At 34.8% G+C, this 14,135-nt stretch overlaps 1 protein-coding gene across 2 annotated transcripts in view; it reads left to right on the top strand.

Moving 5' to 3' along the window:
• The window catches only part of ryk (receptor like tyrosine kinase), an 89,140-nt gene that overhangs the window by 55,563 nt on the left and 19,442 nt on the right, over window positions 1-14,135 (top strand). Inside the window, exons 8-11 of one of the 2 annotated variants that reach the window (XM_056459946.1) lie at window positions 1,814-1,897; window positions 5,011-5,136; window positions 11,967-12,053; window positions 13,371-13,440. In XM_056459946.1, the coding sequence (XP_056315921.1) occupies window positions 1,814-1,897; window positions 5,011-5,136; window positions 11,967-12,053; window positions 13,371-13,440 (367 nt within the window). The remainder of the gene's footprint in view (window positions 1-1,813; window positions 1,898-5,010; window positions 5,137-11,966; window positions 12,054-13,370; window positions 13,441-14,135) is intronic. The other variant, XM_056459947.1, reaches the window with a different exon arrangement.

The following is a 14,135-nucleotide window of genomic DNA, read 5'->3' as shown; positions in this document are numbered from 1 at the left end:
TCAATCGTGGTTTGTGGATGTTAAATCAGGTTTATTTTGTACATTAACATAACGGATATTCATACAGCAGTGCAGATTAATGTGTATCCTGTCACATTGCGTGCAAAAACAGAGCAAAGCTAAATGCATGCACTGTGTGTGTGCATGCGTGCTTGGCATGAACTTTGTAACAACATTGTGTGTGACTCATCAAGGGGCTTGAATTAACTCCACAACAAATACAATAAATAATCATAGGGAAAGTTCTTACTGTAGTACTTCTCACAAGCGTTTCTTGAGATCTGCTTCCCTCATGTCTGTCACTGTGCCGAGGCGGAGATAGAGGCACACTCTGACAGGCATGTGGGAGCTGTGGATGGGGAGACCTAGCATTAAAGGCACAGGCAAGAAAAACAGCTACACTGTGTTTAGAGCTGAAAATTCCAATATTCTGAAAGGTATAATAAATAATCTGATGGGTGATTCTGAGCTGAAAATTTACAGACACATTATGAAGACTTATCTTAAATCTTGAAAAAGGGGTAAAATAGGTGCCCTTTAAACTTTTTTTTTTTTTTTTTGGTGAAAATATTAGTGGCCTAAGACTTTAGCACAGTACTGTATATAATTGAAATATATTTAAATATATAATTGAACATATTTATTTGTTTATTTACTTATTTATTGATTGATTGATTCAGGTCTTCCATAAAATAAGTCAAGAATCTCTTTTTATTGCATGGATAAAGCAAAAACATAAATATATCAGTCACCCCATTCTGGGATGTGCCACGGGATGTATAAACCAAACTGTAAAATGTGAATAACTGTGGAATAAGTGTGTGTGGTGTATCTGTTCGTTTGGGAAAGTGTCTGATTCATGAACACATTTTTATTCAATGTTTAGTAAGGTTGCAATAATTAACATGAAATTATAGGGCAGAGGAATAGGCATAGCACAAGTTTAAAATAAAAATAAAAACTGTCTTAATTCTTTGTCTGCAGAGATGACATCAAATGTGCTGTTTACAATTGGTATTAAAATGTTTTTGTTAACCCAGTCACAAATGGACGGCACTAAATACAGGTGTAAACATTTCGAGCTCGTCTATTTTTTACCTCATCCAGAGGTAATTAAAAATGCAGTTGCATAGTGTAAATGCTGTTGGAGTCAAATGTGTTCAAAAAATTACAAAGGACAAAGTATTTTTCCCTTCTGAACTAACACATGGTCATTGTAAAAATTGCACCAGAAAGATTCATATATTAAACAGTTGGAAGGAAGAAGTTAGTAAAAGACAGGAAATGGTGACAGTTAATATAGATGCCATAACAACCCCAGCATTATGAATATAGGACATCTGAAATATTTTCGCATGGTACACATTCACAGAAAGAATAAAAAAGAAGGAATTGTAGTAAATGCTGTGCATGATTTGCATGATCTATTTGAGCAATTTAGTTTTTTTTTTTTTGTATATAAACTTGCCATGTAGTAACATTACCTTAATTCGAGTTCTGTTGCTCCATCTTTTATCAACACAACAAATAAGATTTACTTTTTAGTGCTTTATATAGAAATATAGTGGAGAAATCAGCCTAAGTGAAATAGAACGGCCTATTCATTGTGTGTAGCACCCCCTAGTGGCCTTACACGCTTGGTGCACAGTTTCATGCTTGTATCATGTTTTCTTGCCTCGCTCTTGTTCTTGTATGTGAAATAGTTCAGGCATCATCTACCTGCTATGAATATCCATCCTTCATGTACCTCTCTCCATCTTTCTTTCCCCTTCCTCACTCTGCCATCCCTCCACCCCCTTCTTTCCACTATCAGATGCTCAAACTGGCTCTGCACCCATGCTCCAGCTTGCAGGCGCCTCCTTCCCTCACCCCGGTGCCCCCTCGCACGAAACCAAAAGTAAGTTGGCTGCAGTGTGGCTGATAGAGAGAGCAACAGACTTCATCGTGTTCACTAACCTTCAGCTTTTAATCTGGTTTCTTCTCCATCGCCATCATGTTGTTATTACCGGACTTCACTGAGCTTTTTATAATTGTCTATATTTAAATTTGTTAGGGGTAACAGAATTCATTCTTTAAGTCTTTTATGATTCTGAAAGTAGAAATATATTTTTTTACAAATGTATAGTTTATTTAAAGGTGCTGTATGTAGGTTTTTGACTCTTCTAAAGCATACAAATAGCATAATATGCAGATATTTTAGAAATATGATAAGTGAACATTTTTATTGATCTGAAAAACAATGCTGAAGTCAGTTATTCTGGTTTGAAAATGTGCGTTCTGTGCCGGAATGGCTGTCTTTGTATTGGTTCTTTTAACCCGTCAAATGCCAGTTTAACCAATTATATTTCAGCACCCAGGTTTGCCTTAGGGGAGAACCACGTATTCCATTCATTCATTCAGAAAGGTTCTCGAAGCATGTGTTCGTGGCCGAAATGCGACCTCCGGTGGACAGTGAGACTGATTCAGTTCCACGTGAGGTTATTAATAAGTAAATGATATAAATGTTATGAGCGTAAACATTAGGTGAGCAGGTTACATTGTAACCACGTGTCCAAACAACACGCTTCGTGACAAGATACGCAGTGATAAGCAATTTGGCTGTTTGCACCAGACAAAACATGACAGAAATTTAAAGACAGCAATTCAGAAGCACAGAATGTGCACTCACTCACAAAATAGTTAGGTTTATAATCTATTTAATACATATTAATCCTCTTTAACATTATTAGATGTACATGCTGAATCACTGATATGTGTTTAGTTCTAAGTTCAATTTCAAAAGGTTTATTGTATTTTCAGATCTGAAGTGAACTATCTGCTGCTGCTTTCACTATATGGCAATAAATGTCATGTAAAATGACCTTAAAACTTCTGTTGTTCATCTGTGAGAAATAGAAGCCATGTCTAAAATATCAATTTTCAATATTCAAGTTGTTGGTTAGGACAAAAACTCCTTTTAATATAGCAAATATTCCTTCTAATGCGTGCCGTTGCTTTTATTTGTAACACTATTTAAATCACTTGCTCCTGTCCTCAATCTGGCAACCTATCTGGCAATCTGGCAACCTAACTTTTGATCCAGAAGTGCAATACCTAGTACAACCACTGGGTGTCAAACTTGCATACTGCACCTTTAACTTAAAACTATATTTATTTTAGATGTCTTACTGTAAAAACAAAACTTTTAGGCAGTACATTCTTTTAATTCTGCTCTTTGAGTGACACTGAACAAAGACTAAATATAATTAGTATTTCTAGGAGTGTCTTAATTCCTTGGTTTTTTTCCAACTCTGTTTTTTGAGCAATTTAGGGTCAGACTTTAGGTGTCAGACTTTTTAATATTTGAGTAGTTTTGGATGATTTGCACTTTTTGACCAGTGAACTTGCACTACATATCCACTAGACATATCCACTATATAAGCCTCTAGGTTTGTTGGCTACATCTACATTGTCCCTTACTTCTGGTAATGAATTCCTTTTAAATAAATGTAAAAATGTTAATCTAATGTTACATGACATGTGACAAATGTCAGCATTGTAATATGTTAATCTGTTTCATAAGAAACATTACTTCTCACTTCATTATTATTATCTGTTATTATCCATTATTATTATTATTATTATTATTATTATTATTATTAAAACTGTTGTACTTTGTGGAAACCATCACATAATTATTTTAGTTTGCAGTCTTTAGGGTCAGACGTTAGCGATGTAACATCAAATATCCTTAATACAGGCTATCCGCAGGGTCTTAAAGTCTTAAAATGTCTTAAATCTCAAAAGCTAAATTTTAGGCCTTAAAAAGTCTTAAATCTACTGAAATGCTGTGTTGTAGGTCTTAAATCTTTTTAACAGGTTTTAATTTTCCTTTGTTCATGTATAACTACCCAATCTGGCCAATAACACCCACACAATCACCAACAGTCCATCTCAATAAAACTTTTTATTTAAAAATGGCATTTAATTACTTTTCTTACAGTAATATTTGCTGAAGTTCTCCATTTATTTACTGATACTGACCTGACCTATATTATTTAATAAATTATTATTATTGTAGACTGAAATAATTGACAGCTATGTTTTGAATATATTTGAAAATTAATAAAAAAAAATTCAAACAAAATTATTATTGTATTATTAAATGTATTTTTTGACAGGGCAAATGAAAATCTTTTCTAACTGGGATATTAGACACACGTCCTCAGCATTTAGCCTTCTGTAAGTCTAAATTTTATTCATAATGGTCTTAAGTGTCTTAAAGTCTTAAATTTAACTTGGTGAAACCTACAGAAACCCTGTTTATAACCACATGGGGGCAGCATCATACATGTGTAGTATGAGTGGAGAAATTTAGTCCAAATGAATACAAGAACACTGGCTATTTGTGCTGATGTAAGTATATTTGTATTTTGTTCTGTATTCATAATCAGCTGTGTTTATATAATCACTATTAATATAATGTTTACCATAAGGCACGGTTAGGTATTGATTATAAACATTATTCTGAAACATAAACACATGCATGAGAATAAAGGTTTTACAATGTAATTGTTTTATTCAGTTACACAACCAAACTTAAAAAAAAACAACAACAAAAAAAACGTTATGTTCTTGTGTTTATGCTCACAATACATTCTGTGCTTGTGTATTTTAACCTACACTGCAGCTGAATGAGAGAAGGAAACACTCCGGTTGTCTAAACATCTAATACAATTGACTGTGTATAACTGTGAGATTAAATCAGTTACACACCAAAACATGTTGTGCAAGAGTGACACTGCGCTGTTTGCCTTTGGCAAAGCTGCGGTTTTACTCCATTGATGAAGTGTCTAAATACTTCCAGTTGTTTAAATAACACTGCAAACCTCTGTCATTCCCTGAATCGGCATTGTTTAGATTTGTCTGTCATTACACAGGTTTTTAATTAGTTTTATTGTGGATTTCCAACAAAATAACTTGATCTAATGAGGCCTGTGTTTGTGTGTGTGTGTGTCTATGTGATTTCAGGTTATCCATCTCTGCGGATAGAGAAGAACGATTTGAGAAGTGTAACACTCCTTGAGGCCAAAGCAAAGGTTAAAGACATTGCCATTTCCAGAGAGAGAGTCACACTTCGAGACGTCTTACATGAAGGTACTAAATCCCTTAATTCATTCTGACTTACAGACGCACATCGAAACCACAAGACAATGGTGTGCTTTTGAAAGACTTAGTGCCATTGACCCTTTTCTTTCTAATAGTAGTTCTTTTGAACACCTAGTTCGGCTGAAATTGCATCATTGCAGACAAACGCGTCATTTGCCCACTCAGTCTGAGGTTAGACACACTTCCCTTTGCAAAATAATTTAGTTTGATCACACAAGAGCTGTGCTGCAGCGGGAAATCTGCACTCAAACACTAAATTGGAGTCCAAACAGAAAAGCTCTGCGCCAGGCCTTTTGCCAGAAGTGCTCCAGGCTTGCACAGAAGATGTTGACACAAACGTCATTAGTCACGTGAGCTATTAAACATACACAAAGCTGTGCGTCAAGAACTTGCCTTATTTGACTTGAGAATATTCTTGCAAAATTTCCTCTCTGGTATATTTCTTCCGTCAGTGAGATTTTTAATAGCATACGTGTGGCCACAAAGCTTGATGAAGCTAATTAATTATTTATAGGGGGTTATTGTGCTGTGTTTTTAGTGCTGCTGGGGCAATAAAACCGAGTCAATCTGATTGATCAAACCAATTTTATTGGACATTTGGGGGAAATGTCAGATTAATCCTTTTGGTAGGGCCATTTGCTTTGTGTTTTTATGAACAGCCCAATCCTTTTTAACTGATTTTTGTTTTCAAATGCAAGTTTCAAAGTTCTTTAACTGATTAAATATTTGCTGCAATTCATTTGTGGTAATACCAAGGCCATAAATATGAATACTTTGCCAAAATATTGCAAGTGGGCAGCTTCCTTTACCCAAACATTTTCGTTTGTCACCATTTACTTTTGTTTTCTCAAACTAAATGTTCTTCATATTTATTTTACTCTGAAAATGTTTGAAGGTGAACTGATCTAGTCAGTTATGCACATACATGCATACACACACACACACGCTCACGCACACACACGCACACACACACACACACACACACTCACACTCACACTAAATGTGAGTTTACACATATAATAGTCACACTAAAATAGTCACACTAAAATAGTTTACACATATGATGTCTGTGCTTATGAGTGAGCGTGCATAAGTTTTACTGACAAGCTCAGTATATATACATGAATACAAAAATCATATTTCTGTTCTGAAAACTCCTAAATGACAAAATATTTTTACTTATCGTGGAATTAATGTTGCTTCAGTTCTGTTTTCTGAGTGTGAATCATTTGCTGTAAAAGATAAAACAATATACAAACATGAAAATGTAAAGTAAATGTAGTTTTTGGCACAAAATAAGTTATTGATTTTGTTTGTTTTTGTGGCTTTCAGGACATGTTTGTCATGTGGATGAGAATCTTGAGTCAATTTCATATTTTTCTAATCACTAGATTTTCAGTTTCCTATCTCTGTAATTATTTTAGATAGACAACTAAAAATAGTTATTAATTCTTTTTCTTAGTTCCACACTCCTTGCCTTTTGTAGGGCAGCATAAATGGTTTTGCCTCAAACTCAACTCACTGGAGTTTTTCAGTCATAAAAACGGTGCCGACATAAAAACTTTTGAGGGAACATTCTAGAATACCAAATAAGTTCAACTATATCAAAGTACTCTATTTATGTAGTATAGATCTTCGAGCATCAGGCCCAAAATGCTGTCTTATCACCAAGCTGAACAAACAGTAAAAACAGTGTACATGTGTTCTTACTTAACACTAATTAAAAGTTATGACCATGAATCGAGCTCAGAACAGAACATGTCTCTAAAACTTTACGTCTTAGAACATTATGCACTTCGTTCACTTAGGCACGGAGTAAATGGTTCTTCCTACCAATAAATTCCTCCAAATTTCTGCTTAATGACCATGCTTGTCTCAAGCATTACCGCAGTTCTTCTACTCCTAGCCAATTTATTATGAACTGTCTAAAGTGACTAAAAGCTGCAAAGGAAACTTAGCCAGTTGCATAATGTGGAGCATTATGTGTAACACTTTTTTTTTGTGTGTGTGTGTGTTCTGCACTGCAATCAAGACATGTTCTTTTGCTCATTAGATTTGGTCATATATTAATTACTTTTTTTATTACCAAATAATGCATTTTAATTGTGTCTTACTTTGATGCCAACATATAACCAGCATATCTTGCTAAATACAGTAGCAGTGAAATATTTGAACATTCCTACTCTTTCTCAATTTCTGTTTTCAAGTTTGAAAAACTACTAAGTCTTCAAACAGTGCAGGTACACAAATGGCAATGAAAAAATTTGAAAGTGATTAGGAATTGTCAAACTAATCAAGCTATTCCAAAATCAGGGTTATCCACAGGGTCTTAAAGTATTGTCTTAAATTTCAAAAACAAAATTTTGGGCCTTAAACTCTTAAATTCACTGAAATATTGTACCGTATGTCTTAAAGGGCACATAGTTCACCTCTTTTTTTATGATTTAATATTAATATTATGGTTCTTCTGAGTGTGCCAGGTTCAGTTTAAAACACAATTCAGATTTTTTTATTATAATGTGTTAAAAAGTGTCATGTTAGGGGCGTGTCCACAGCTTGCTGATTTAGGGGTGTGTTGCTTCACATGTAGATTAGTTTCGGCTTCCCGCCCAACGTAACAAAGAGGCGGAGCCATGAGCTCACCCGCTCTGTGTTTGCAACAGAATCAGACAGGCAGACTGAGAGGAGCAGGAGTGAGAGGATCAGCAATCAGTCGTACATGTACGACTCGGACACATACCAAGCAGAGAGTACAAAATCATTTGTGTCTTTGTATAGTTTTACAGCCAACTGTGTGCTAGTTTCAAGTACCGAGCTTGTACACAGAAACTAATAACCACGCACACTGAATTAACTTTGACTGAGGCACGGGATGCGTCGCTCGAAGCCGCGACACGGCACACCAGACACTCTCTGTGGCGCGGCAGAAACATGAAGTGTCCCGAATCGTCGCACCGTTGTGTGTACCCTGATAGAAACCTATGTTTAGAATTCTAAAACGCATGGCGCTACTTCAGGTGTAGCAGCACCTAGTTAAGATCACGGGGAGCTTCTGTGATCGCGAGAAATGCAAACGGCTGAAGTATAAGGTAGACTCAATGAGAAGTACACATGTTTGCAAACCTATCTGAAGATACAACCAATAATTCCGATTAGAGCGATAATCTGGAGAATATTGATCTTGTGTTGAGCCCAATGAGCCTTGCATCTAAAAATAGAGCAAGGGTTTTCCTTTAGTGATATCGCTTCGACTCACGCTGAAAATGGCAGACGTGAATCAACAAACTGAGGATATGATGACGCGCCTGTCAATCAATATTGGTGGGCGGGGGGACCGCACTCCTACGTAAAGTTGCGGTCGATCTGAAAATTGCTCCAATTGGTCCACCATTTTTTATGTTGTTAAATTGAAAAAAAAGCACTGGGTGTGCTTATATCACCCCAATATGACAGTCTATACACCATACATGCACATATGTCTGTCCAAACAGCTTGAAAAGTAGATTTTTTTACCATAGGTGCCCTATAATGCATTTTAAACAGGTCTTAATTTTCCTCTGTCCAAGTAAAGCTACCCAATTGGGCCGACATCCATCCAATCACCTGCAATCCATCTTAATAAAGCCAGTGAAAGGAAACCAAAAACATTTACACAGTTTTTCGTGTTATACAGAAATGCATTAGGTTGAATAGATGTTATACTCAATCAATTTGGACCAAAAGCCAAAACATATATATTTTTGATTATTTATGAAATTGCCTCCATAATAACTATACTTTTAAAAATGTTAAACGTGTCATTTAAAAAAGAAAAAGAAAGAAAGAAATATTATGTAAAATAAATAATATTTTACATAATATACATAATATTTTTTTATGGCAAGCAAAAATAATTCCGTTGGCCCAAGCAGGCCATTAGAAGTAATCATTAGTGTTTAGCCCTGTGTAAGTCTAAAATTTCATTCCTAATAGTCTTAAAAGGGTCTTAAATTTGACTTGTTGAAACCTGCAGAAAAAACCTGAAAATAGACACTTCTTCTGTCTATTGCAGTACTGCAACACTTTAAATTGAAGTACTAATTAATAAATATATAATAAATCAAAATACTAATGGTGTATAATATTTAGAACATAATTAGGACAAAATTAGGACAACTTTTACAAACGTTTTGATATAAAAGAATGATATGCTACTGTGTGTGTATATAATATGCATATACAGTATGTGTGTATATATGCATGTACGTATATATGTGTGTGTGTGTTAAATAAAGAAACATATTTATTAAAAAAAGATGAAGAAAATAGAATATTTTAAGAACTGATTTTTAGAATAAAACACAGCACCATTTATTTTGTTTCTTTAAATCTAAGCAAATATGTCTGATATACTTTTATCACAACGTTGATTTTTGTTTATATGCAAGTACAGGACAACTCAATGGTAATCAGGGGTTAAAGCTGGTTTCTACGTCAACAAGTTGGCTTGAGATAATGTGGCATGTTATAACAAGCATGGTGGCAGGAGAGAGGAAAAAGCATCAGATAAGAGAGAAAGAGAGAGAGAGAGAAATAGGCAATGTAGATCTGGCCCCTCGCCCCAGTAACACTATCCAAAGTCAACCTACTCTCACTGCTCTGCAAGATGCACTGATCCATTACATTTCTAGAGGTGTCATCGGAGCCTTTGGGAACTGCAGCTTTGTCTGAGAGGCTGCAGAACAGCAGTGGAAATGCGAAAGACTGTGCCTGCTGGTAAATCCATGCTGTGTATGTTTTCTGAGGTCATCCTGGAAAGTTGTTTCTCACATCGTACAATTTGATGCGTTATTTCCTAAAGACACGTAAAACCTAGAACTGGACAGCCCACAATACTGGCTTGATTGAAATTTTATCTCTGTATTTACAAAATTCCTATCTTCAAAATAATTGATATTACCAAGAAGATTCAAAATTTTGACGCAAGTAAAAAAACTAAACAAAGAATACATTTTTTCTGTACATTAACATAACATAAATACTAGTAAACAATAAGAAACCTTGGAATTGCAATTCTCTAACCCTAGACAGTTAACTGAATTTTTGAATTCACAGCATCATTTTAGCCAGTTCATAGAAATCAATCAAACTTGCATACTGTGTTTTTTATTGATTTAAATCAGTGACACAATTATTAAACATGCCATGTGAGTTGCTTTGGATGCATCACACTATTAGTCTGACATTGCTTCCTAACTGGCTACTGTGCTGTGTTAAAATATATATACTTTTTCACGTTAATCAGAGTTTCTATTTATGCATTATCATGATTGGAAAAACAGCATGCAACTATGATGACGTTAATCTTGGGTATTGATCATATGCTTAAAATTAATGTTAAATGTGTATAAGGCATGTCAGATTTTAAAGCATAATATAATATAATATAATATAATATAATATAATATAATATAATATAATATAATATAATATAATTAGGGATGCTCCGATCGATCGGCCAGAAATCGGTATCGGCCGATTATCACGTTTCATAACTCGATCAGTACTCCCTAATCTGGCCAGTCTCATGAACCAATCCCAGGTGTTTATTTACGAGTTTAAGCAGAGAAAGGGTCTGATCACACCAAACACACTTTTTACATTGAAAGAGGCATCTTTTGAATGGTTTAATAATGGATGCGAGCATCAAATATGCACTCCAAACCTTCATGTTGAATTCTTCTTCCATCTTTTGCAGCAATTCCAAATGGCATAGTCATTTTCCTCACCATTTTTTATCTGTTTTATATATTATTTTCTGTAAAGCTGCTTCTGATCATGACATGACTACACTAAATGGTTATAAAAGAGATGTTTAAGGCATTACATGTATCATCTTTTATTTATTCTCTTATGTGAGGAGAGATCTCGACTTAAGTATTATACTTGGAGAGAAAATGTGCTTATGACAAGGACTCGTTACGCTGTATCAGCTGCAAAAATCCTGATCGGAACATCCCTAAATATAATATAATATAATATAATATAATATAATATAATATAATATAATATAATATAACATAATATAATATAATATAATATAATATAATATATGGTGACGCTGTGGCGTAGTAGGTAGTGCTGTCGCGGTTTCTCCCATAGTCCAAAGACGTGCGATACAGGTGAATTGGGTAGGCTAAAATTGTCCATAGTGTATGAGTGTGTGTGGATGATTCGCTAAGATGGGTTGCAGCTGGAAGGGCATCCGCTGCGTAATACATGTGCTGGATAAGTTGGCGGTTCTTTCTGCTGTGGCGACCCCGGATTAATAAAGGGACTAAGCCAAAAAGAAAATGAATGAATATAATATAATATAATGTAATATAATTTAATATAATGTAATGTAATGTAATATAATATAAATGTTATATAATATAAAGAAAAAATGAAAATGACAATTGTGACACAATAGTTACAAACAAGCCTGTTACATGATATATTGTGTCAGTCTCGGTATATATACATATATATAATTTTTTGTTAATATTGATTGATAAATTATTTAGATTGTCATTGTGAGTGAAGACTCTTCAGATTGGCTACAATGGTTTATTTCCCCACATTTCATAGCCGAGTCATAAATCGCTAATTGTCAGGCAAACAGCTTATTTCTGGAATCTTACCATGTGTTTATCTCCTAAAACATGTAAAATACTTGCGATGTTAAACTCATGTGAAATATTGTGTATATTTGATGTTACTGTTTTATCTTGCAGCTTTATGTGAGACAGATGCAGAAAGTTTCTGTTTTTCTAAAATGACTTTATTTTGATCCGCAGGGACTTTTGGCCGCATATTTCATGGAGTCTTGCTTGATGAGAAGGACCCAAGCAAAGAAAAACAAGTCTTTGTGAAAGCAGTGAAAGGTACTGTACATCCTCTCTTTAACCCTCATATGATACCCCCCTTGAGAACAATACTGATTTAATATTAACTTCTCAAAATGTATTTTCCTAGAAAATCATCTAAGGGATTGTTTGTGGTAATGAGCGTCATTACTATGAATGCAAGTTCAAAATACAGGAATGAAACTGGGCTGGGGTGTTTTAAAGGCATTTGCAAGTTCAGAAGAAATTGCAAATGCCATGAGAAACTTAAGCTCTTTCCATCACACCGGTCACCCCTTTATGTGCCCTTATGCCCTGTTCACCCAGCCCAGGGCTGATGCCAATCATCAGACAATGCCACTGTACCAGCCTCTGCTCTGCCAAGCTTTTCGGCCCTTGCCCAAGGGATAGGAAACAATACGCTTTACCCAAACTCTCCAAGTATCCGTCAAAAGCTGTGCTCCAAGATAAAAGCAGACCTCTGTGAACTCATTCTCAATGTGTTCACTCAGCCAGCAATCTGTGAGATTGGCTGGAAAGAGCTTTTCGAGCAACCAGACTTTCTCAAGTGGAAGGTGTAGGGGTTATTTAGGACCTACATGGACCTTTTACTAACACGAACTTCCCTGACAGGGCCAAACAAATGTAGAATTCATCGCTATTTGATTTAATGTCTGTTTTTTTTGTGTGTTTTTTTTTTTTTTTTCAAACGTGTGGCTTACTGTCTTTGTAGAACACAAAAGGTGGGTCTAATAATATCTTGCTCATATATTGGTTTTCATTCTAATGAATTCAACAAAGTTCTGGGGCTGTTTAACTCTAAAAATGATCAATCGTAATATAGGGATCATATAATGTGTTTACATATGCTGTATTCAAAGTCTTCAGAAGCCATATGATTGGTTTGTTAGTGACTGACACACATTTTTATTTTATTTTATTTTATTTTATTTTATTTTATTTTATTTTATTTTATTTTATTTTATTTTATTTTATTTTATTTTATTTTATTTATATTATTTTATTTTATTTATATTATTATTTTGTGCCCCATCTGTTGTTGTTGCCTGGAAAAATTCAAACAACACATTATTTAGTTTCTTTTGTGTTCATTGGAAAAATGTCTTGCATGAGGTAAATTAAGTAATACAGTCTTTGTGATTTGACGCTTAATTTGACACAATATTTCCTCACATCTTTGGTGCTAGTTGACATTTAGGATCTGGCTTTGTCTAGCTTTCAGTGTGTGGAAAGATAAGGCTTTGTTTGTTGGTTTTGTCAGGTTTGCTTCACCTTTGGATTGTTCAGGCTTACGTCACTAATTACGACACTCTGTTGTTGTTTTTGACACTGCAGATCACGCCTCTGAGGTACAGGTGACCATGATGCTTACAGAAAGCTGTAAACTACGGGGCCTTCACCACAGGTGAGTCACAAACACACCATGCTGCTTCATGCTGTTACAAATTGTTAATTGTTTTATTTGTATATCATTCGACCGTTACATTATTTGCTTTTTCTCTATCAGTCTTTTTTTTTTTTTTTGGTATTTTTTTAAAGTCAGAAAACTTTATTTTATTTTGTACGTACATGTTTTTAGAAAGTAATTATTCTTAGTCCTTAGTCAAAACACTGAGCATGCAACAAAAAGGCAATACAACATTATCTCACACAACACACACACACACACACTTCTGAGGATCAGAATAATGACATGATGTAGTTGTTTGTGTAAATTGCCATTCTTTCATGGTGGGTAAATTATCCCTGTCCACAATGGAATCAAGTTGTGTAATGTTAGAGTGTTGTGACAGATGACAGATAACCGCAGTTACAGCTCTGAGACTACTCTGACTACTAATCTACACACTTCCTCTGCTGTGAGAATCACCGAATTACTGATGAGTCCCCATCTGCATTCTTTCTTCATTAGTGTGTTCTTGTTTACCATGTTCCTTTCATGGAAATGAATGTGGTTTCAAGCCTTCCGTATTCGTAATTATCTATTGTTTAAATCAATTCTGTCATGATAGATTAATCCAAGGCTATCTTTTTTATTTATACACGTATAGTCTAGCAGACTCATGCATATTGAATGTCAACATTTAGTTTTGCATGTAT

This window comes from Danio aesculapii, chromosome 6 (assembly GCF_903798145.1).
Source record: "Danio aesculapii chromosome 6, fDanAes4.1, whole genome shotgun sequence".
NCBI lineage: Eukaryota > Metazoa > Chordata > Actinopteri > Cypriniformes > Danionidae > Danio > Danio aesculapii.
The sequence above is the reverse complement of the archived record's forward strand: the minus strand, read 5'-3'. Positions and strand labels throughout refer to the sequence as shown.